General features: G+C 39.4%; 1 protein-coding gene across 1 annotated transcript in view; it reads right to left on the reverse strand.

The window, feature by feature from the left end:
* Positions 1-22,568, reverse strand: part of cep295 (centrosomal protein 295) — a 99,400-nt gene extending 76,832 nt beyond the window's left edge. The window contains exons 1-6 of the mRNA XM_078221801.1: positions 22,105-22,568; positions 15,054-15,172; positions 10,704-10,904; positions 5,535-5,659; positions 3,381-3,474; positions 2,855-2,968 (exon numbers count right to left, since the gene is read on the reverse strand). Of these exons, the coding sequence (XP_078077927.1) occupies positions 2,855-2,968; positions 3,381-3,474; positions 5,535-5,659; positions 10,704-10,904; positions 15,054-15,161 (642 nt within the window). The 5' untranslated portion in view covers positions 15,162-15,172; positions 22,105-22,568. The remainder of the gene's footprint in view (positions 1-2,854; positions 2,969-3,380; positions 3,475-5,534; positions 5,660-10,703; positions 10,905-15,053; positions 15,173-22,104) is intronic.
* Between the last annotated feature and the right edge of the window lie 349 nt (positions 22,569-22,917).

Raw genomic sequence — 22,917 nt, forward strand, 5'->3', positions numbered from 1 at the left:
AACAAGGAAAAATGAACCATCAAACAGGGCTTCTGACAGGTTGGTTTAAGTATCAGTTATTCAAGGGAAAGGGGAAGCTAGAGATGCAAAGAATCCAACACTAAGTTTGGATAAAGTTGCAAAGAGATTTCTGAATGGATGGCAACTGTCAAACAAATGAATCTTCAAACAGTTTTCTAACCATGCCATGTGGCTTCAAGGATGCAACTATTAAAGTGGAACTGGTTGGAACATAATTGGAACTGGTGCCATGTAATAGTGTAAAGGAAAGAACTCCCCAGTTGGATCCTGGTAAAGAGAAAAGGGATACATACAGCAGGTTAACTGTTAGTGGTTCTGAAGGGCAGTATCATATACAAGATAGATAGTGTTAGTTAATATTAGGAACTGTATGCCTAGGGATCCTCAAAACTATTAGGTATCCATGTTCTAGACAAGTACTTGGCCTTGATTTATAAGTCAGCCTCTTTACGTATTTTGATTAGCAAGCAGAATACGCTTGCCATCACAAACAGCAAATTTGCTTTCATCAAGATGACATTCATCAACCATTTGTAACCATCCCTGCCCTCTTTGACAAGGGGGAATATAAACAGATTAGGAAAGTGATTCAATAAGCAATTAGGGAGGCAAAGCAGAACTGTAAAAAATAAATTATAAACCAATACAAAAATTAGAAAATATTTCACAAGCACAAATAATAAAAAAAGCAAAGATGAGAATAGAGCCACTAAGGGATGAACAGGATTGAAAAAAGTCACAGGTAGAGATAGCAAAATGGTAGAAAAACTCAATAATCATTTTGTTTCAACATTAACCAGATATACATCATTTGATGAGATTAGAAATTATATAACTGTATTAAATAAAATGAGAAATAAACTAATCAATTCAAAGGAAAGGTCCAAACGGATTGTATCCATGCATGTTAAAAGAAACTCGAGAGACAAGAGTCTCTATTACACCCATTAAATATTTTATTTAAAAAATGTACATTGTCAAAGAACTGGAAGCTATGGAACATGATAACTATATTTAAGAAGTGAGAACAAGAAGGTGTCAGGAAGCTTCATCAATGGTGAGAAAATACTGGAGTTTCAGCTGAAACTGAAAATAGAAAAACATCTAGAAACTATTTTAAAAAGATGGCATTGATTTCAAAAGGGAAAATCTGCTTGACTAACATTACTGAAATCTTTGAAGGGGTGAGAGCAGAGAAGAAAAATGTAGATGTAATATATATAGATTTCCAAAGGACCATCAAAAATGATTTAGACTAATGAATAAGGTCAGAGTCAAGGGGCAAGTAGACTGCAAGACTGAATGCAGAGTAAGAGGTAAAGGGTAACTATTCAGAATGGCAGATGGTTGAAGTGTTCTTACACAAGGGAGAGACCACAAAGACTATTGTGGTTCACAATTTTGAGTCAGGGATACAAATTACAGCTACACCAAATTGGGAGTGAGGGGTGATTTGACAATGGCAACAAGTTACCAGGTGAAATTAATAAACTTGTATAACGGGTACATGATTGGCAGTGAAGTTCGAGAAATACCTATGAGATATGACATTTTAGTTAGAAAAATAAGAGGTAACATATTACTTGAAAAATACAAATCTAAATGGAGTGGAGGAACAAAACAATCTAGAAGTACAAGTAGACAAATCACTTTAAAGTTGTGGCACAGATCATTAGGCCACAATAAGCGAGCCCCAGGAGGACAGAGGAAATGTTTCAAAGGCACCCTCAAAGCTTCCTTGAAAAAGTATGACATTCCCACCAACAGGTAGAAATCCCTGGCCCAAAACCGCATGAAGTGGAGGAAAACAACAGGATGGAGCTTGTGTTTCATCGCCAAGAGCAAGTTGAAGCCAAGTGTCGACAGTTAAAGGAGCACTTCGTAACCCGGGCATCCCATCCACCCGCTCCTCTAACCACCATCTGCCCCACCTTTAACAGAGACTCTAGGTAACCTATCAGACTCCTCAGTCACCCGAGAATACACTTATAGTGTTGAAGCAAGTCATTCTTGACCCCGAGGTACTGCCTAAGAAATTGATAACAAAAGCAAACAAAGCACAAATTCTATCCCCTTAGAAAAAAGCAGATAAGTTACCCCAAACATATCAAACCTTGCTTAGAGCACACTTGGAAATCATAGAAACACTGTTTAGAATTGGACCATTCATAGAAATCATAGAAACCCTACAGTGCAGAAGGAGACCATTCGGCCCATTGAGCCTGCACCGACAACAATCCCACCCAGGCCCTATCCCCGTAACCCCATGTATTTACCCTGTTAATCCCCCTGACACTAAGGGGCAATTTATCATGGCCAATCCACCTAATCTGCACATCTTTGGAATACCATGTACAGTTCTGCTCAACACTTTATAAACATTGGAGAAGGTGTAAGAGATTTAAAGGATGATACCAGGAACATGAAGTTATATCCATCAGGAAAGGATGAACATGATAGGTTTCTTTTCTCTTATAAAGAGAAGGTTCAAAAGGTGACCTAACAGAGATCTTTAAAATTATGAAACGTTTTGACAGCATAGACAGGAGGAATGTCTTTACTTGTGAGGAAGAGCAAAATTAGAGGTCATTGTCAGTTACCAAAGAATTAAATAGGGAATTCAGATGCATTTAAGGGAGGCTAGATGAGTATTACAGAGGAAAAGAGATACAAGGTCATGATGAGGAAGAATGGGAGGATGCTCAAGGAGAACACAAACATCAGCATAGACTGCTCGAGCTGAGTGGTTAATTTCTGCGCTATATCTGCAGTGCAATTAATAATTATGTAATAATTAATAAACCTCTTAATTACATTCAAATCATTCAGGTACCTGTTTTGTGTTAACTTCTCTGTCCACATAAGGCTCAGGCAGGTGGTAATGTGTCACAGAGAAATTGTCAACATCACACATCTTAATGGCTGGATATTTTCGAACTTCAAGATCCTACAATTTAAAGTTATAAAATTTATTCCCAGACAGCAATGAGACGTAATTGCAATTACATTCATTTTTTAAAAAGCTAGTATTAGATTACTGAAATTAACTTCATGTCTAAAGTGTGGAGCAAATTTATTCTAACTTTTACAATATTAGTTGCATTTGGTTCCAAGTAATGTTTTGACAAGCAAGTCCAGGAAAATTCTCTAATTCAGACCAACTAGTCTTAGGTTTTAGCTCAAACAGACTAAAATTTGGGAGTAAAAACACAGCAGTAGGAAAACCAACATTTTATTCATTTGATTGATAATTGGATGCACATAATTCAGATTGCAAGGGACTGGGGGAGAAGTATCAAATTGGAATGCAAATTTAAACTAAACAAGAACTAGATATTGAAATCTGTAACAGTACATACAGCAAGGGGGTTTGGTAGGGGTGGTGGAAGCTGTGCAATCCTTACAGCTCTCTTTTTCTCAATGAGTAGTGCTTTGTTGCGAGTTTTAATATACCTGCAGGATGTGGAAAAACATTAAATCTTTAAAAATGCAAACACCAGTAAAAGACACCTTTGAAAATATTTCAAGATGGCAAAATAATTTGTTATAAAGTTTAAATGTGTTGTTAAAGCACAATTTTAATTAATTTTATTTTTAAATATAGATTGCTAAATTTATTTTTCATCATATGCTACACTGTTGTTTTCTTTTCTAACTGTAATGTCACAAAATATCAAAGTGCATCAAAAGCACTGGGGAGCATGCTATACATTGGGCAGAAGACACAAATTTGATCCTAGGTGATATCAAGCCTCATTTTTCTGTATGCATGAGCAAGATATAGGCCAGGAATTTATCAATTGGAGGGAAATAAATTTTTTTATCAACTTGTTTAATGCACAATGCAAGAGACTTGTATACTAATATGTGGCACATGACCAGAAATGACCAAGGAAAATATATTGCACAGAAAGGCATTTAATCTTACTTAAAATACTATGCACTGTTTAAAATTCACAAGTTTAATAAATTATTCTGAATATTCTTGAATCTCTAGTTTAGTCTTTTGTAAAATGGATTGCTAAATTTCAGTACATTTTACGCAATTTCCCCCATAGCATCAACTTGCGTCAGAGCAATTTGTTCCTTCATTTCCCCATGGTATCAATCTGTGTTCACTTCTATTCAATACAATCACTCTCCAAATGCACATCTCTGTTCTGATTTCCTCCATATATATTTTCCTTCCTGATATTTCTGCTGAAGCAATACCACCCTACTTTGCTATTTCAATGAAAGAATATTAGGATTTCAGATTCATGAAACAAGATTTCTTCCACCTGGATATGATATGATTAAAGATTTTGGTTTCTTTTAATTACTGATAGCTTGTAGATTTGTACTATTGTTAGAAATATGGAAATGGTTAAAAATTGTTCATTCCCAGGGCATTTTAGGTTTAGATGAAGCACGGTACTATTTAGCTAATGGCATGCTTTAATTGTTTCTTAAATCGTAAGACACAAGATTCCTATTTCTTGAAGTAGCTAGCCTTGGCAGTTTTGTGATAAGGATGGAACAATGGAATCTTAGGAAAAAAACAGTTGACATCTGTCCATTCTTCCTCAGGGTCTTATTCACATTAACATGTTATGCCACAATTAAATCAGTGTTTCATGCAAAGCATTCATATCACAAGACCTTGAGCTTTTCTTCAACAATGTGTAGGGAAGATCAGAAATAGAAACAAACAACACCAAAATGTGGACTTTGTTGTATTTTTATTTGGAGTCAGTAGTCAAACTTATTGCACTTAATTAGATATAGGCCCGATTCAGGCAAGTCTTATTGGTGCTTATTTACACTTAGTTTCATATTAGTGAAAAGCAAATTTCAACTTTGTTATCATTTAAATGTAAATATACTATGGATACAATGTCAGAAAACCAGTTATCTGAAAACGGGATACTTTATGTTACCATGCATGAATTTTTATTATTGGACAAATAAAATAAAGTACTATCTGTTGGACGAGGTGCTGCACCGACATGGCAGTGTGCTAACTAGTTATTGGTTTTGCATGCCTGAGTTTTTCCGTGCACCAAATATTCCAAGTGAGCCTCAGCCTGGTCCGTCCGGACCTAGCCTGAGCCACCCAATCCAAAAACCAGCAAGTTCTGACATCTGGCATGGACTCGGTTCTGGGGTTGCTGGTTTTGAGACACTGTACCTGCATATTGTAAATAAAAGAGAAACTTCAAGGGTACTCAAAGTATCAACTGAACTCTCTCGGCCCTTTGTAGACCAACATGATGATCCTCTCTCTGCAGACATTGGCATTTCTATTTTTTTGGGATAGTGATCTTCTAAACAGATCAGTCATATCCTCAAACGTCCAGAATGTCTGGAGGCTCATCATGTCATTAGTGGTGAAAGTGACTAATTAAATATTTATGCGTTTGTTACATGTTAGAGAAGAAAAACAAAATATTGAAGTGATTATAGGAAAATGTTAATAAATAAAAGATGAGTTTTAATATGCATATCAAATAAATACAAGAACAATTGGAAACCTGTTTTGGGCTTCGAGTTCTTTATCTCTTTGATGCTTCAACTCCTTGAGCGCTTCTCTGTGCCTTTTCTCAGCTTTCTCTCTATTGATAGATACCTGTTGCAATTGAGCTTTCAGATCTGGTTCCTGTGAGCAAGAGACATATGTGCATGCGCACACACAGTGAAAAATCTGTAATCATTGTGCAAAGATCAAAAGGACAATGCTACTGATTGATACTGAGAAAAAGAAATCCTTTTTATAAAAAAGACTTGCATTGCTTATATTTTATTAATTTTGTAGTTAAAATTAGCAGTAAAAAACCTGGAAATGTGGCTGACTGGCAATGTCTACAGAGAGTCAACAAAACCATCAAAATAGTTGTGGATAGTTCCATCTTTTCATGGATGCAGACATTTGCATTTTTAGATAAAGGTAAGTAGATAATTACTGCATATCACATCATGAAATCATACTGTAGAGCCTTTGAGTCTTTGGCATGTTAGAGTAATGATACCCAATATAACACTCAGTGAAAATCACGGAGGAAATTATACTTAATCTTTATAAATTTGGGAGATGAAGAGTAAGCTGGAAAGTTGCCCTCAACCAACTGAAATAAGCATATATTTTGCAGCAAAGTGTTTTCTGTAATGTTGGTATCTTGCTCTGTATTTATTATTTTTAGTAAACAGCCAGTTTTTGTCTTCATGTCCAAGAATTCATCCTTGGCATACAGACAACATAATTTTTTAAAAATACTTCCAAACCATCTAATTTTTTAGTCACAATGAAAGAAGTATCGCTAGCAACTCTTGATCACTTAGGAGAAGCTGAAAAGTTGCATAAATGCATATGAGGTTTTTAGTCCCACAGGCAGGGTGGGTTAGTTAGAAGGAGACATGGTAATCATCAAAAATACCTTGGGAGAAAATAGCTATATGGAGAGTGGGAAGAATTGACACACAGCATATGGGACGGTGGAACAGTGAGTAGCACTGCTGCCTCACAGCTCCAGGGACCTGGGTTCGATTCCCGGCTTGGGTGACTCTGTGGAGTTTGCACATTCTCCCGTGTCTGCGTGGGTTTCCTTCGGGTGCTCCGGTTTCTTCCCACACTCCAAAGATGTGTGGGTAGGTGTATTGGCCACGCTAAATTGCCCCCTAGTGTCCCAGGATGCGTAGGTTAGAGGGATTAGCAGGGTAAATATACCAGGTTATGGGGATAGAGCCTGGGTGGAATTATTGTCGGTGCAGACTCGATGGGCCGAATGGCCTCCTTCTGCACTGTAGGGTTTCTAAACAAGGTAGTAAAGTAATAAGAAATTCCCTAATCCGTGGAATAGATAGGCACATCTGCGGGTGCAGCAGAGTGTCCACTGTGTGTATTCTCCCAAATGGAAAGATGAGGGATCTAAAGGGACAGTTGCAAAAGTTTGGGAATAACTACCAGAATCACAATACATGTGGTACCAATATAATAGAAGAGAAAACCCATAAAGGAAGTTTCTAGATGCAAGGGATGGATTAAATAAGGAAGACTGAGCACAGGGCAGAATTATTTTCTCTATTAAAAGAGAAGACTGAGGTGTAATTGGATAGACGTATTTAGGACTATGAAAAGGGAAGCGTAGAGATTTTTTTTTACTAGTGAGGAAGGGCAAACTTTTGTGTGATTATTCGATAGATAAACACCCATACATCTAGTAGGGAATTCAGGAGAAACTTCTTTGCTTACTTGTTAGAATGTGAAACTTGCTAACATAACCAGTAGGAATTGATTAACATAGTTCAATTTAAAGAGGAGCTGCATGAACATGGGAGCTCAAGGAACAGAAGGATATATTGATGGGGTGTGGGTTGGTCCATGAACATTTTAGGCCAAGTGACCTATTGCTGGTCCTGTATATTCTATGCTGTCATGTCTACACTTAACAATATAGAAATAGCAAGATTGTGGAGAAGTTTAACAAACGGCTAGAGATGACACTGGAAGCTGTTTTAGATTTCTTAGATATTGAGGCCAGTGTGGGCACAAGAGGCTTTGTCAGAATAGACTACGGCCAATGTGCATGCTGGTAACAATCCTTGCTATGGAATAGGGGTTAAAATCAATAGACATGACATATAGAACAAGGACACAGTACAGTTCAAGAATATAAGATAAGAGAGAGAAGAAAAACAGATAGTAAAATATTGATCAGGGATTTTCCAGTTTTAAAAAAATGAGCAATTTGCAGACAGATTTCAGTTGCATTATGGATAATTACACCAAGTATTCTGAAGAAAATTGATGATCTCTAAGCAAAAATCACCATGCAGTGATATCATATAATAATTCAAATAAAAACATGTTTTAAGCTAAGGCGTGACTGGGATATAAACACTACTGGTTAGAAAACATTCATGAGGGGCAAAGTATGAGACTAAAAGAGGTTGTAGCATTAACCAAAAATTCTAGCACTGCTCTGCAGTGCAAGGGTGATATGGAAGGGTGTTTAAAAAATTTACGAGTCATACAAGAGTTCATTATAAATCGCTGAACAGTGGAGTGGAGACTGATAAAGAGGTAAGTACATAGATGCTTCAAATGTTTTGAAGTCTGCCTTCCAAACTATATGGGTAAGAAAAAAGTCCTGATTTTTAAGACTGGAAGAACATCCAGAAAACAGTGATCATAACAATAATATTTAACAAAAAGCTGAAAAAGAATGGGACTAACAATAAATAGGTGCAACTGGGATTTATTTAATAGATTAAAAAAGGAAACCAGCTGTCATAACAGTGGATAAAAACAGGAAAGTAAAAGATGATTAAAATATAGACTAGACAGCTTGCCACAAATACTTTTAATGAGTAAGAAATTAATATTGATATCCTACTAGACACACAAGAAACCTGAAAAAAAGCCATAGAAAATGTAAAGGATGTATAGGCATATAAAATATAAAATGAGCAAAGGCAAATTTTTAAAAAAGCAAATCTTTTGATGGAGAGCCAAGCAATGACAGGAGCATCAACTTGTGCCAAGAAAGACCAAAGAAGTGGGAAAAATACAAGGAGGCAGTGATGGTCAATAGGTTGACTGTAGAAATGAAAATAGCAGTGAAGAAGTTGGTGAAACTCCACATAGAAATGGCTTCAGGCCCTGATGGCTTACATTTTCTAGAATGACAATTAAGGGCTGGTAAAGAAAAAATTATAGAGGCTTGAACAACATTCAATTAACAATTTTGAAAGACACAGGGTTGCCAATGTGACTTCTGTTCAAGAAAGGACAGGGTGATAAAACAGATACCTTTGGACCAGTCAACCTAACCTTACAGCTGGGCCAGCCTCTTAAATATGCTAAATGGAATTAAATTAATAGTCATTTAGGAAGGACAGCTAGCTAGAAATTGTAAAATGAAAACTGTCAAATGTTGCAGCATGGATAAGAAAAAGAGTTTTAAAAAATAACATTTAATGAATATGCAATAAATGGGCAGTCAGTACATGTGGCAAAAAGTGTAGTGACTGTTTAAGGAAAAGTTAAAGTACCCAAGAGGGGAGAAATCATCACTGAATGTAAATAGAGTTTAATGTGGGAAAGCGTGAGCTCATGCTCTTTGGTAGGAGGAATCAAAAGGCAGATTATCTAAAAGAAGAGAGACTGCAGGTAAGTGAAGTACAGAGAGACCTAGGTGTCCCAGTGCATGAATCACAAAAAGCTAGCAAGCATGTCCAACAATTAAGGCGGCAAATGACATTTTGGTCTTTACTGCAAAGGGGTTGGAGTTTAAAAATTGGGAGGTTTTATTGTAATTGTACAGGGTGTTGGTGAGGCCTTATCTGGAATGCTGCATACAGTTTTAGTCCCCTTACCTTAAAAAGGATATAGTAACTTTGGAGGCAGTCCAACAGAGATTCCTGGAGGTGAGTGTGTTGTTCTATCAAAGGAGACTAAATAGTCTGGGTCTGTATTTATTGGAGTTCAGAGTGAGGGATGACCTTATTCAAATATACAAGATCCTGAGGGGACTTGACACAGTAGATGAGATGTTTCAGCTAGTGGGAGTGTTACAAACAAAGGGACATAGCTACAAGATAAATGGCCAGTCATTTAAACTGAGGTGCGTAGAAATTTCTTCTCGTAGAGGGTGGTGAATCTCTAGAATTCTCTGCCCAGTAGGTTTGTGGAGGCTGGATAATTAGAATTTAAAGTGGAGGTGGATAAATATTTCATTAGATCAAGGAATAGAGGGCTATGGGGAAATGGCACAGAAAAGGAGCCGAGGCCGGCATAGATCAGCCATGATCTTATTGAATGTCAGGGCAGGCTTGAAGCGGCTAGTGGCCCACTCCTGCTTCTATTTCTTGTGATCTTGCGTTCTGAATAACAAGAAGAGACTTGAGAAATTGATCTAAAAAGGACGCAACAGACTAGGGAAAAAAAGCAACTATCTCAGATCCAAGGTGGAAGCCATAATGTTTCTAAAAATGGAAATAGATATGTAGGAATGGTAGAGATTAGATTTGTGGTGGGATTAGGACAGGGTAAAATCATCTTGGAGCCACAGACCAGCAACCAGGTTCAGATATGTTTCGGAAAGGGACTAGATCCTGGAACAAAACGTACACATGGAAATGCTGGGTGAAGATTAAATTACAAACACTTGCAACTTGTTGTCAAATAGCAATGCAGGAGTAACAAAGCATGATATGAAATTCATAGTATTTGTGTATTTTAAGTAACAAATTACAGTGCAGTGTTGGCAAAATCCTGGGAGCTCATCACCTGACCAGATATGGATCAGTAAATGATGACTAGCATAGTAAAACTGAAGCAGTTAGAATAAATACTTTAAAGTCCCAGTTACTCCCCCTGCCCACATCAACCACAACAATCCCCCCACACTCAATTTTCACCAAATTTCACATGTTCACAGATAGACTTAGGTTTCCATAAGCAAACTAGGCTCTTTATGAACCAAAAACCTGTAACCTTATTCTCTGCTGTATATGGATTAATGTGACCTAGTTTAACAATTCATTGTGAATTGCAGTAAATTACTTACTCGACTACACACATTCACTCATCAGTCATTCAGAAGGTGGAAAAATTCAATGTGCTACCTGACCAATGTGTTCAGACCACTTACATCACATTTCTTTTAAGGTGAAATGATAGAAAAGTGATATAATTTACTCACATTTTCTTTAGCTTGTCTATGCCCCTGACCCACTTCCTTTAAGCTACAGAGATAGAGTTTTTCTAGACTCTTTGCTTTCTCCAATTGTGCCATCTGCCATTCAGCATTCAACTCATCTGCCAATTGCTCAAGTTGTTGATTACGGCGATACTTCACTTCCTCTCGGATCTGCACAGCAATGGAACGCTCCTGTTCTCTAACCTGTAACGTAACAAAAAAGTTAAAAGAAATCTTAACCTTGGCTACTATGCATAATTTTAATGCAGTTTTTAGTATCTACAGCCTAGAGTTCATGTTATTCTAATTTTCAGGAAGTTAACAGTGATATACAATAGGTCCTCATTTAATGTTACCTTGTCCAACATTGTTTCATTTGAACTGTCAGTTAAAGGGGCCTGTATTCTTGTTTAGCATAACTAGATGACTTTCAACATTGTTTTCTGCCGGTCTGACATAACACTGTGACCTGATTGTGGCATTTGAGTGTGGGCTCTCCTTGACCCGCTCCAACAGCTGATCCTCCGGACTTTCAGCCTAACCCACTCCCTGACTCACCCTATTGCTGCTTCCCTCTCCTAAACCCTCACTGTGAGCACTGGAGATGAGCAGCAAGAGGCAGGAGCAGCAGCTTCGACTTGTAGGAGCCTTTTCACATGTGTTTGCAATCAGTTTTATGCTTTTGATTCAGAAATGCCCTGGTACAGGTAGGATACCTCAACATTTTTTCCTGCGTTTCCACTCTCCGATCCAGAGAGGAGAGAGATTATATCATGTCCCCATTCACCAAATTAAGGGATTCTAATTTTTCTTCTGAGAAACCAAGTTCTGAAATCCGGCACTAACTTGTTTCTGAGGATGCTGGATTTCAGTGCTCTGTCTGTAAGAAATCCTGATGAGGCAATTTACTCAATGGAATTAACATGTTCTGGACATGACTCCTCTCCGCCAGGTTAAAAGCAACTTACTCCAACGCTATCCACGCTATGGATGTGGGAGGCTGTCCCAGTGACTTTAAAGGTGGGTCAGAAAGAGAGCTTTCTCACCAAAAAGGGGTGCAACTGATCACAAACTCACTTGCCACCAGCAAGTAAAGCTGCTCATCCTATCTCTCGTCACTCATCTCTTGAACCTCCACAAAACCATTAGATGTAGGAACAGAAGTAAGCCATTTGGCCCATCGAGTTTGCTCCGACGACATTCAATGAGATCATGGCTGATCTGATAGAATCCTCCATTCCACTTTCCGCCTTTTCCCCACAACCCTTAATTTCCTTACTGTTTAAAAATCTGTCTATCTCAGCCTTAAACATACTTAACCCAGCCTCCACAGCTCCCTGCAGTAAAGAATTCAACAGATTCACTACCCTCAGAAGAAATCCCTAATCTTTGTTTTAAATGGGCAAGATTTTATTCTGAGATTATACCCTCGAGACCTAGACTCTCCCACATCTACCTTCAAGACCTCTGATTCTTCTAAACTTCAATGAGTAGAGGCCCAACCTACTTAACCACTCCTCATAAGTAAATTCCTCCACACCCCAGATTAACCTAGTGAACGTTCCCTGGACTGGCTCTAATGCCAGTACATCTTTCCTTAGATAAGGGGTCCAAAAATGATCACAGTATTCCGGGTGTGGTATAACAAGTGCCATGTATAATTTTAGCAATCCTTCCCTAGGCCAACATTGTATTTGCCTTCCCAATTACTTGCTGAGCTTGCATGCTAGCTTTTTGTCATTTATGCACAAGAACCCCCGAATTCCTGTGCTGCAGTTTTCTGCATTCTTTCTCTATTTAAATACCACTCAGCTCTGTTATTCTTCCTACCAAAGTGCATAACTTCACATTTTCATCCACTATATTCCATCTGCCAAGCTTTTGCCCATTCATCTAATGTGTCTAGCTCCCTCTGTAGACTGCGTCATCCTCACTACTCGCCTTACTATTTTGTGTCATCCGCAAACTTGGCAATAGTACATTCACGTCCCTCGTCCAAGTCATTAATAGATGTTGCAAATAATCGTGGCCCCAGCACGGATCACTATGGCATTCCACAAGTTACAGTTGCCACTCTGAAAATGCACCTCTTATTCCAGTTAGCCAATCATCTATCCATGCTAATGTACTACCCCCAACTCCATGGGATCTTAACTTATTAAGTAGCATTTTGTGCAGTACCTAATCAAACTCTTCTCGGTAATATATGTAAGTATATTACATCTACTGGTTCTCCTTTATCTATCCTGCTCATTACTACCTTAAAGAATTCTAATATATTTGTCAGACATGATTTCCCCTTCCTAAAGCCCTCCTGGCTCTGCCTGATTACATTTTATGCATTTCTAAATACTCTATTACATCCTTTATAATAGACTCTAACATTTTCCCCAATAACAGAAGTTAAGCTAACTGGTTTATAATTACATGTTTTAGTCTCCCTCCTTCTTGAATAAAGGTGTTATATTGGCAGCTTCCCAATCCTCCAGGGACTTTTCCAAAATTTAAGGATTTTTGGAAGATTACTACAATTGCATCCACCATCTCTGTAGCTACTTTCTTTAATATCCTGGGACGCAATCCATCAGGTCCAGGTGATTTATCGGCCTTTAGCCCCATTAGCTCCCTTACTTTTGCAATAAGAGTTCAGGAGAGAAGAGGCAAGCAGAAGAGTCAGGGAGCAGGAGGTTCAGTGAAAGAAAGGATTAGTGAGAGGGTGGGTTAGGGGGAGGGGGGCCGTGAGCCTGGAAGGTAGGCAATGAGAGTGCAAATTAGGGAGCTAGAGAGGTCTTAAGTCTGAGAATCAGCGTGACGGTGAATCAAGGAATGACAGAGACCACAAAACCAGAAGGTCAACAAAAGGAAGGATATACTGCGACCAGGAAGGTCAGAGAGCATGATGTGTGGTGAACAGGATCTGCAGTAAGAGAAAGGTACCAAGTAGAAAGTTACCATATGTATTTTAGTTTATTTTTAAAGTTATTTGATTTACTAGCATACTTATTTAGCAATGTAAAATATTTCAACTTAAAAGGGTATGAAGTTTTAACTTTTCTTCTCTGATGAGGAAGGTCCTATAGAACCGAACTGCAGCTTTTACGTTTATTTTAACAGAAAAATGTGATTTACTTAATGGTGTTTCACTTACAGTCGTGATTTTCAGGAATTTAGTTACAAGTTTAAGTGAGAACTTCTGAGTTCTACTCAGCAGCTCTATTGAGGTCTGTTCAAGCTCTAATGCACTGGTTCTAATACAATGGGGAGGAAAGTACTACCTTAAAATTACACGTCACCTTTCATTTCTAGGGGATTTCCCGAAGTTCGTCACAACTGATTAACTATTTTTGAAGTACAACTGAAGTGTTGCAAGCTTTTACCCCAAATTCTACTATTATCAATTTTGCATATGCTGTCATGACCAGGCGCAAACCTAATGTGGAGCAATTTTGCATAAGAAGTCAAATTAGATTGTGAACGAAGAGTAGGACTGTAACCAGTCATACATTTTGAATATGGGCATAAAAGTCAATCATTACTGCCAATTAAAAAAAACCTGGGCGTTTGTTCTTATTTCATCAAAAATATGGAGAAAAATCAAGGAGAAATAACAGAAAACATTTCTGTTTTGGACATTCCTAAAATACATTATAAACGTATCTGCCCAGGTGTGCTACATTGCAAATTTCCACAAAAGCCTGTCAATTATAAAAGACTCCTAAAATATACATTAAAAAGTAGCACCAGTAAAGTCAGATAAAATGCAAACATTATTCCAAGTCTGATAAAGATAAAAAAGTTGATGTTAAAACATAATTTGCCATATCAGCTTTGAACAGTATATTGCAATAATTGTATGCCGTGTATCCATTATTAAGTAACATAACTCGAATCAACTAAAACTAGACTTTTTAAAATTCATTCACAAAATGCAGGTATTGCTGGCCATGCCAGGACTTATTGACCATTTCTAATTACTCAAGGTAGGGTACAGCCACCTCCTTGAACCACTGCAGTTACATGGTGTTGTGACAAGTTGTGGGATTATGACGCAAACAACAATGAAGGAACAGTAATCCACTTCCAAATCAGGGTGGCGTACAACTTGATAGGAACATGGCATGCGCCTACTGCCTTCTAGGTGGTAGAGGTTCGAGGTTTGGGATGTGCTTTTGAAGAAGTCTTTGCAAATTTCTCCAGTGATTTACTATAATCTTGTGATGGTCATACATCTTAATAATAGATTTTGTTTTGTTGGATTGACACGCCATACTGTAAATTCCATACATTCATAGTACTTTGAATTAAAATAAAAGAATATCTTCTAACAATTGAGAAGTGTCTTGCTCACTATACCTGTTTTATTCTTAACTTTCGCCTCCTCTCATGCTCTTCTTTTATCAAAAGTGCTTCTTCATTTGGACTCAGGCGAAGGCTACTCAACTTGACCACTTTCCTTTTCATCCTTTCTGTGCCTGTAAGAAAAACAATTTAGAAATAATTAGACCTCCTTTCACTACTCCACTTCCAGATACTCTTTCCAATTCCCTACCTCAACCTTCATGCTCTCTTGTTGCCATCTCAGGCTGGTTTCCATAGAATCCCTGCAGTGCAGAAGAGGCCATTTGGCCCATCGAGCCTGCACCGACTCGCTGACAGAACATTTCACTCTGGCCTGCTCTTCCGCCCCATCCCCACACATCTACCATGGCTAATCCATCTAACCCTCACATCTTGGGACACTTAGGAGCAAGTTAGCATGGCTAATCCACCTAACCTGCACACCTTTGGATTCCCTCTTAGGTAAGAGCTAAGGCTACAGCTTCACTCTGCGCTTCACTAAGCATCCTCTAAGGATTTATCAAGGCACTCGGCACTGGCTCATTATGAGCAGGATCCCCAATTAGCCATCCCACGCTCGTTAGCCTTTCCACCCAATTCATCCACAGGTGGATAATCTTGCCAATCGCCTTCCTTACCAAATCATCCCTCTCACTGCTGGCCCTGTGCACTCTGCCAGGGGATTAGCTCTCACCAACTCTCTACGCATCTCTCCAGAATGTCCCTTCACATGTAAACACTGCCCTGTCATCAATGAACTTGATATGGATGATTATATTTACTTCATGGCCTCGATAGAAGGAGTTTTGACACCTTTCCCCTTAATGAAGCCTTCCTACCTGCCTATATCTTCCACCACTTTCCCGTCAAAACCATCACTTTTGCTTCCTTTGAGCATTTGACCTTGTTTCATCCCTCTCTGCTCTCATTCAAAATCATTATTCACCAGGCTTGTCCAATCTTTTTGCTTGGGTGGGTGGGGGGACACGTGTCTATTTTTTTCTTACACAAGACAATTAATTAAAGTGCGAGGGGTCAGAGTGTGCGCATCCGGTCCTCACCCTGCCCCAGAATGCTCATGCATGCACCCAGTGTGTGTGTGGTGTGTGCAAGTCGGACACGCACCCACATTCACCCCTCTGGACCCCGTAGTCTCTTCCTCCATCCCCAAAGCACCTACCCTCTACCACCCCTGGGCTCCGTAATTCCCCAACAGCCACCTCCACAACGCATCCCAGAGTGTCCCTCTCTCTCGCCCCACAGCATCTCACTCCCCCCTCTTCCTAGGCCCAGCATATCTCCCTATACTTATGCCACCACCCACCAGCAACCCTATCAGCACAAGCACAGGTGAGGAACGGGAGATTGGAGGAGCAGCTCCTTGCTGAATCCTCCACCCCACCTACCATACTTAACATTTTTAACAAGTGGCTTCAAGAGCTATGTGGAGGGGCTTCATGGGCCATATCTGGCCTGCAGGCTGACAAGCTTTTTCCATACCATGTTCCCAAGATGAAAATTTTCTCACTGCTTTGCTCTCAGCCTCCGTAACAAACGATTTTGCATCCTGTGATTTTAACCTCTATCCCAACATATCATGCACCCCCCCCCGGGGTTTCATTGCTCACCTATCCTTCCTCCCTGTAACCTCCCAAACTCATATTCACAGCTACCCTCTTGATTTTGTCACCTCATGTGGTGTTGCTAGTGTTAAATCATTGCTAAGGCCATCTCTGATCATTTCCTTGTGTCATTCTGTCCTCATATCTCCTTTCCATACTCAAAAATAACCACTTTACATACCCACCTGTGCAAAAAAAAACAACCCCAATTCATTTACAACTGCAATTTCTAAATCCTAACTACCTATCTTTGGTCCACTGTTGATCACATTTCTGCTGCTACTGATTTGCTCGAGTGCATCCCAATTTCACTTTTTTGTTATCTTAATTCTTACAAAATCATTACACTCTTTCAACCTGACCATTTCCCTGGCACAGCCCTCATTTACACTTCCTTAAGTTCAAGAGATGCAGACTTGAAAGCTTCCAAAATGTCAGCAATGTGAAGCTCATTTATAAGCAAGCCTGGGCAGTAGATTCAAAGCAAAGAAACAAGCTCCAAAAAGAAAAAGGAACATCGGGATCAGACTTTAAGTGAAGAAGGCAACCAAAGGTCGGACTATTGTTGATGCTGCCTGAGTTTGAACACTGAAGAGGGCTCAAGAGCAGCCTGAAGATTCAAGAAAGCAGTCGAAGATTGGTGACCCCTTTGGAGCAGTCATGTTCTGCACAGCACGGTTGAAGAGCTGAAATTGTGCTTGGGTGCATACTGTAGACCCAAAGGGATTGAATCTTATGAGATTAAAACCCTGTGAGGTGAACTGTCATTGATGCTATACGAGTTTGAGTGACTTGTGGAGAGAATTCCAAGGTGAGATCTTCAAAATAAAGACTGGAATCAATGACAAAGAGATAGTTTCAGTAAAAATGGTTGATGCCTGCATGAGTTGAGAAATCCGTGGACTCATTTTAGTCGCATCGACCATTTATTGTGTAGTGTCTAGCCACAGTTTGCTTGCTAATTCACACGTACCTCGTATTTACCCTGAATGTTAGAGTATAAGTTAAATATTGTAAATAGTTTTATCTTTCTAACCTTGTAGAGTAAAATTTACTTTTGTTTGTTCAAAACCAGCAACAGCTTGTGGCTTCATTCTATTAGCACGTGTCTTGAATCTCAAACTTTGTCTTCTTTAAACAAAACATTACTGGTCCCTAACAGGATCTTACCAAAGCCTTGGGGCTCTGGTAAAGAACTGTAATAGTACTAACTGTGTGTTAGCGGGGTTTGCGAAGTGACCAGGTATCGCTGAAACTTTGGACAATACAAGACTCACAAAGCCAGTGTCTCAGTTTAAAGACATAACTTTTATTTGACCAGCGAGTCACAGGGAGAGACTATCGCATAGTCCTAGGCCTCTCAAGATGAAGAGCAGCCTGTCCTCTCCAATAAACTCTGATGTACAATGGTAGGAAAGGTCGATTATACTCTTATCAGATACATCTGCCTTTCATTAGCTTTGAATCAATCACCTTCAATATACATTAATCAACAATAATACCTATCATATACTCCAGCCAATTGCATCTTACCTTCTGGCATAATGGTATTTCATTAGTTTGTAAAATCCAGATGTATCCTCCCATTGTGGCTAACTCAACATCTTGTATCCCTTAATGCCTGGCCATTAAGTTCAAAGTTAACATTCCCTGGTCATTGCCAAGTCAAGCTAACACATGATCCTGCGTCCAGGCATGCATCCATCTTATCTGGACAGTGAATTAATCCTATTCGTGAAGTTGCCCTAAATGTTCCACAGATAAAAATGTGCATTTTCCAAGGTTTCATGTGGTTTTGTCCCTTTGCCGTCGACCATCATGCTTTCACAGCAATCTGCCTTTGGCCAAAGTGAACAATTATTTTTATAAAACACATTTACAAAGTAATTTATTACATTCAAAAATATCAACATATATGTCTTAAATCATTATCACTTGTTTAAATTTCTCATTGCATTTCATATGTATGCAGACTGCTCCCTTGCTAGCTTATAGGTCTGATTTAAAAACATTTATCTTAATGCTGGTAACTCAGTCAGTATCTTAAAACGTCTAATGATTTAAAATCTTTCCTAACCTATTAGGATTTTTTCCACCTACACTGGATTAAAGACTTGGTAATCTGTATAAGGATACAACCTGCAAAAATACACACATATACTGAACAAGAATTACTGTATAATTAGTAACCAGATGATTGAATTAGTGTACCATATCATGATTGAAGAATAGGTAATTAATCAAATAGTTATTAAGGCTGGGAATATATTACTGTCTTTAAGTTTAAAGGCATTAATTTGCTGTTGTAAGTTTTGTCAGTGGGAAAAGGGAACAGCCAGATATACCTGCATGCAAATCTCCATTTTGTCCATGGCCATATGGAACAGGTGCACGGTAATGAATGGGAATTATACAAGTCAATTAAGGGAAACAATATGAACAGCCTCATTGTCCTACTCTGCGAGGCAATGTGCGCAATTCAAGGGCTAAAAATTGAGGTTGAGAAGCAGACAGACTAGTCGTAAGTACTGAGTGCCTCCAGGGACAGGATTTTAGGAAATTCACTGTAAGCCAAGAAATCTAAGTTGATTTACACTTCTACCTAGACTGATCACTCAACTGAAGTTGTAAAAAAGTGTGGATATGCATACATTTTTCCTTTTAAAAATAAATCTAATTTATGATTTACTATCCAGAGTTCTGCTTTTGCCTTAACTGGTTAGTCCTGTCAGAACCAAAGTGAATCTATTAAGTTTAGTGGACAGTCAGGCAACAAAACTTCTGTAAAAGGTTGATTGTACCATTGTACATCAGAGTTTATTGCAGAGGACAGGCCGCTCTTCATCTTGAGAGGCCTAGGACTATGCGATAGTCTCTCCCCGTGACTCGCTGGTCAAATAAAAGTTATGTCTTTAAACTGAGACACTGGCTTTGTGAGTCTTGTATTGTCTAAAGTTTCGGCGATACCTGGTCACTTCGCAAACCCCGCTAACACACAGTTAGTACTATTACAGTTCTTTACCAGAGCCCCAAGGCTTTGGTAAGATCCTGTTAGGGACCAGCAATGTTTTGTTTAAAGAAGACAAAGTTTGAGATTCAAGACACTTGCTAATAGAATGAAGCCACAGATTGATAGGGTCAGCTGCAACATGGATACAAAGTTGGTTGAGTGAAAGGAAACAGAGAATAGTGCCAAACAACTGGTTGCTCAGACTGGAGAACAGTATATAATGGGGTTCATCACTTGGACCACTATTTTTCTTGATCTGTATTAATGACCTAGACATGGGTATTTCAAAATCTGCATATGAAACAAAACGTGGAAGTATAGTAAGCTGTGAAGAAGATAGTGATAGACACAAGGACAGAAAGACTGATGGAATGGGTGGACACATGGCAGATAAAAGTTTATTCTGAGAAATGTGAAGTGATACTTTTTTTGATTTGATTGTCACATGTATTAGTATACAGTGAAAAGTATTGTTTCTTGCGTGCTACACAAAGCATATTGGTCATAGGGAAAGAAAGGAGAGGGTGCAGAATGTAGGATCATAGATCGGGTGTAAGAGATTGAATTAGAGCATTGTTAGAGAGTTTATAAGAGTTAGAATAGAGTTTTAAAAGCATAGAGCGAGAATAAAAAATAGAATTAGAGGGCATGCTGGGGACAGCTTGCACAAAATCACCATGCTCCGGTGCCATAGAAAGGGGAAGCAATATAAATTAAAGGGTACAATGCTAAAGAGGATGCAGTAACAGATGGACCTAGGGGTATATGTGCACAAATTATTTAAGGTGGCATGGCAGGTTGAGAAAGTGGTTAATCAGGCGCAAGGGTTCTTGGGCTTTATAATCAGATGCATGGAATACAAAAGCCCATGGTCATGGTGAATCTTTATAAAATACTGGCTCTACTCAACTGGAGTACTGTATTCAATTTTAGCCATTACACTAAAAAAATGTGAAGGTACTGAATAGAGTACAGGAAAGTTTTATAAGAATAGTTTCAAGAATGAGAGAATTCAGGTACACAGACAGATTGGAAAACCTGAGATTGTTCTCTTAGAGAAAGTTCAGATGTGATTGGATAGAAGTGTTCAAAATCATGAGTGATCTGGGTGGAATAGATAAGGAGAACCTGCTCCCATTAACAGAAGGATCAAGAACCAGAAAACACCAATTAAGATGAATGGCAAAATAACCAGAGATTCTTTCAGGCGGTGGCATGGTGGTATTGTCACTGGATTAATAATCCAGAGGCTCAGGCTAATGCTCTAGGCCCAGGTTCAAATCCCACCGTGGCAGATGGTGAAATTTGAATTCAATGAAAATCTGGAATTAAAAGTCAATGACGACCATGAATCGATTGTCATTAATGTCCTTTAGGGACATCGTTACCTGGTCTGGCCTACATGTGACTCCAGACCCAAAGCAATGTAGTTGACACTTAAATGCCCTCTGAAATGGCCTAGCAAGCCATTCAGTTTAAGGGCAAGGCAATTAGGGATGAGTAATAAATGCTGCCCCAGCCAAGTACACCCAGATCCCCTGAACAAATAAAAAAACACAAGGGTTCAGATCTAGAGTGCACTGCCTGAAAATGTGGCAGTGGTTATCGAAAGGGAATGAGATAAGCACAGGAAAGATTTGTAGGATGAAGAAGAAAATACAGGAGTGGAACGAGCTGACTTGTTCTTGCAAAGAGCTGCACAAATACAATGAGCCGAAAGGCCTTTTCCTGTGCTTCAATCATTCTCCAATGACACAAAAGCGACCAATCTACTGAATCATAGAGTCCCTACTGTGCAGGAGGCCATTCAACCCATTGAGTCCGCACTGACACTCCCCACACTCTTCCCATAACCCCAAACATTTACCCACTAATCCCCCTAACCTACAGATCTATGGACACTAAAGGGCAAGTTAGCATGGCCACGCTATCTAACCTGTATATCTTTGTGGAAGGAAACCGGATCACCTGGAGGAAATTCCAGTCACCCAAAGCCGGAATTAAATTCAGGTCCCTGGCACTGTGTAACTGTGCTAACTGCTGCTCCACCGTGGGCACAAATTGGGGGAAATTGTGTGCGCAGATCTAATTTACCAAACTAATAAGACCAGTTAGACACTTCGGATCAAATTTAGTGGAGGTGTCTTCAAACTAATTCATTCCGTGGCTTTTAGTTTTCATATGGTAAGCAACAATTTGAATCCAGTTCAAAATCTAATTTTCCCACCTCTTAAAGCATTTGTTCGGAAATCTCAGAAATAATATCGGGACTGAAACCAAATCGAAAAGCAGCACAACTCCAGGGTTAACCAGCTGCTGTGTAGGTGTAAATTTCAGGCCATAGAAACCCTGTTTACAAAAGGATCATCTGAATCGGGGACATTTTACAATATCACAGACACGCCATCAACACAGCTCAATGTAAAACTTTCACCTGAAACTCGTGCTACAGCAACATGAGTCGAGCGGTTTGCGAGGAGCTTGCCTTTCCCGAGTAGAGGAGCAGGACGACGGCTGGTGAAGCCTGCTGCTCAGCGGGCCGCAGGTGGAGCCGGCTCTCTGTGTATGGTTAATGATCCGGATTCTGTCTCTCTCTCTCTCTGTGCTGAGCAGGCCGCTTGCGCTCTTGGTGCCGGTTACGGGATCTGGTCTCTGGGTGGTATGGGAGCTGGATTCAGTGTGTGTGCTGAGCGGTGCTATGGGAGCTGGATCCCCTCTCCCTCTCTGTCTGTGTGCTGAGCTACATTCTGTGTGTGTGTGTGTGTGTGGTGTATATGAGCTATATTCTCTCTGTGTGTGTGGTGTATATGAGCTATATTCTCTGTGTGTGTGGTGTATATGAGCTATATTCTCTCTGTGTGTGTGGTGTATATGAGCTATATTCTCTGTGTGTGTGGTGTCTATGCTCGCGCTCCGGGTAACGGTTGCTGAGAGCGAGAAGCCGACATTCAACCAGGAATTCCGCGTCGTGACGTCACTTCCGCCATTCAAACCGAGCGCCAACATGCACCAAGTCGGCGCGAGCGGAGCAACAGACTGAATCGACCTCAAGTACACCACACATACACACAGCTCATGTACACCACACGTACACAGAGAATATAGCTCATATGTACCACACACACAGAATATAGCTCAGAAACAACACACAAAGAGAATATAGCTCATATACACCACACGCACAGAATATAACTCATATACACCAGACCCACAAAGAATATAGCTCATATACACTACACACAGAGAA

The sequence above is a fragment of the Mustelus asterias genome, chromosome 10, assembly GCF_964213995.1.
Source record: "Mustelus asterias chromosome 10, sMusAst1.hap1.1, whole genome shotgun sequence".
Lineage (NCBI taxonomy): Eukaryota > Metazoa > Chordata > Chondrichthyes > Carcharhiniformes > Triakidae > Mustelus > Mustelus asterias.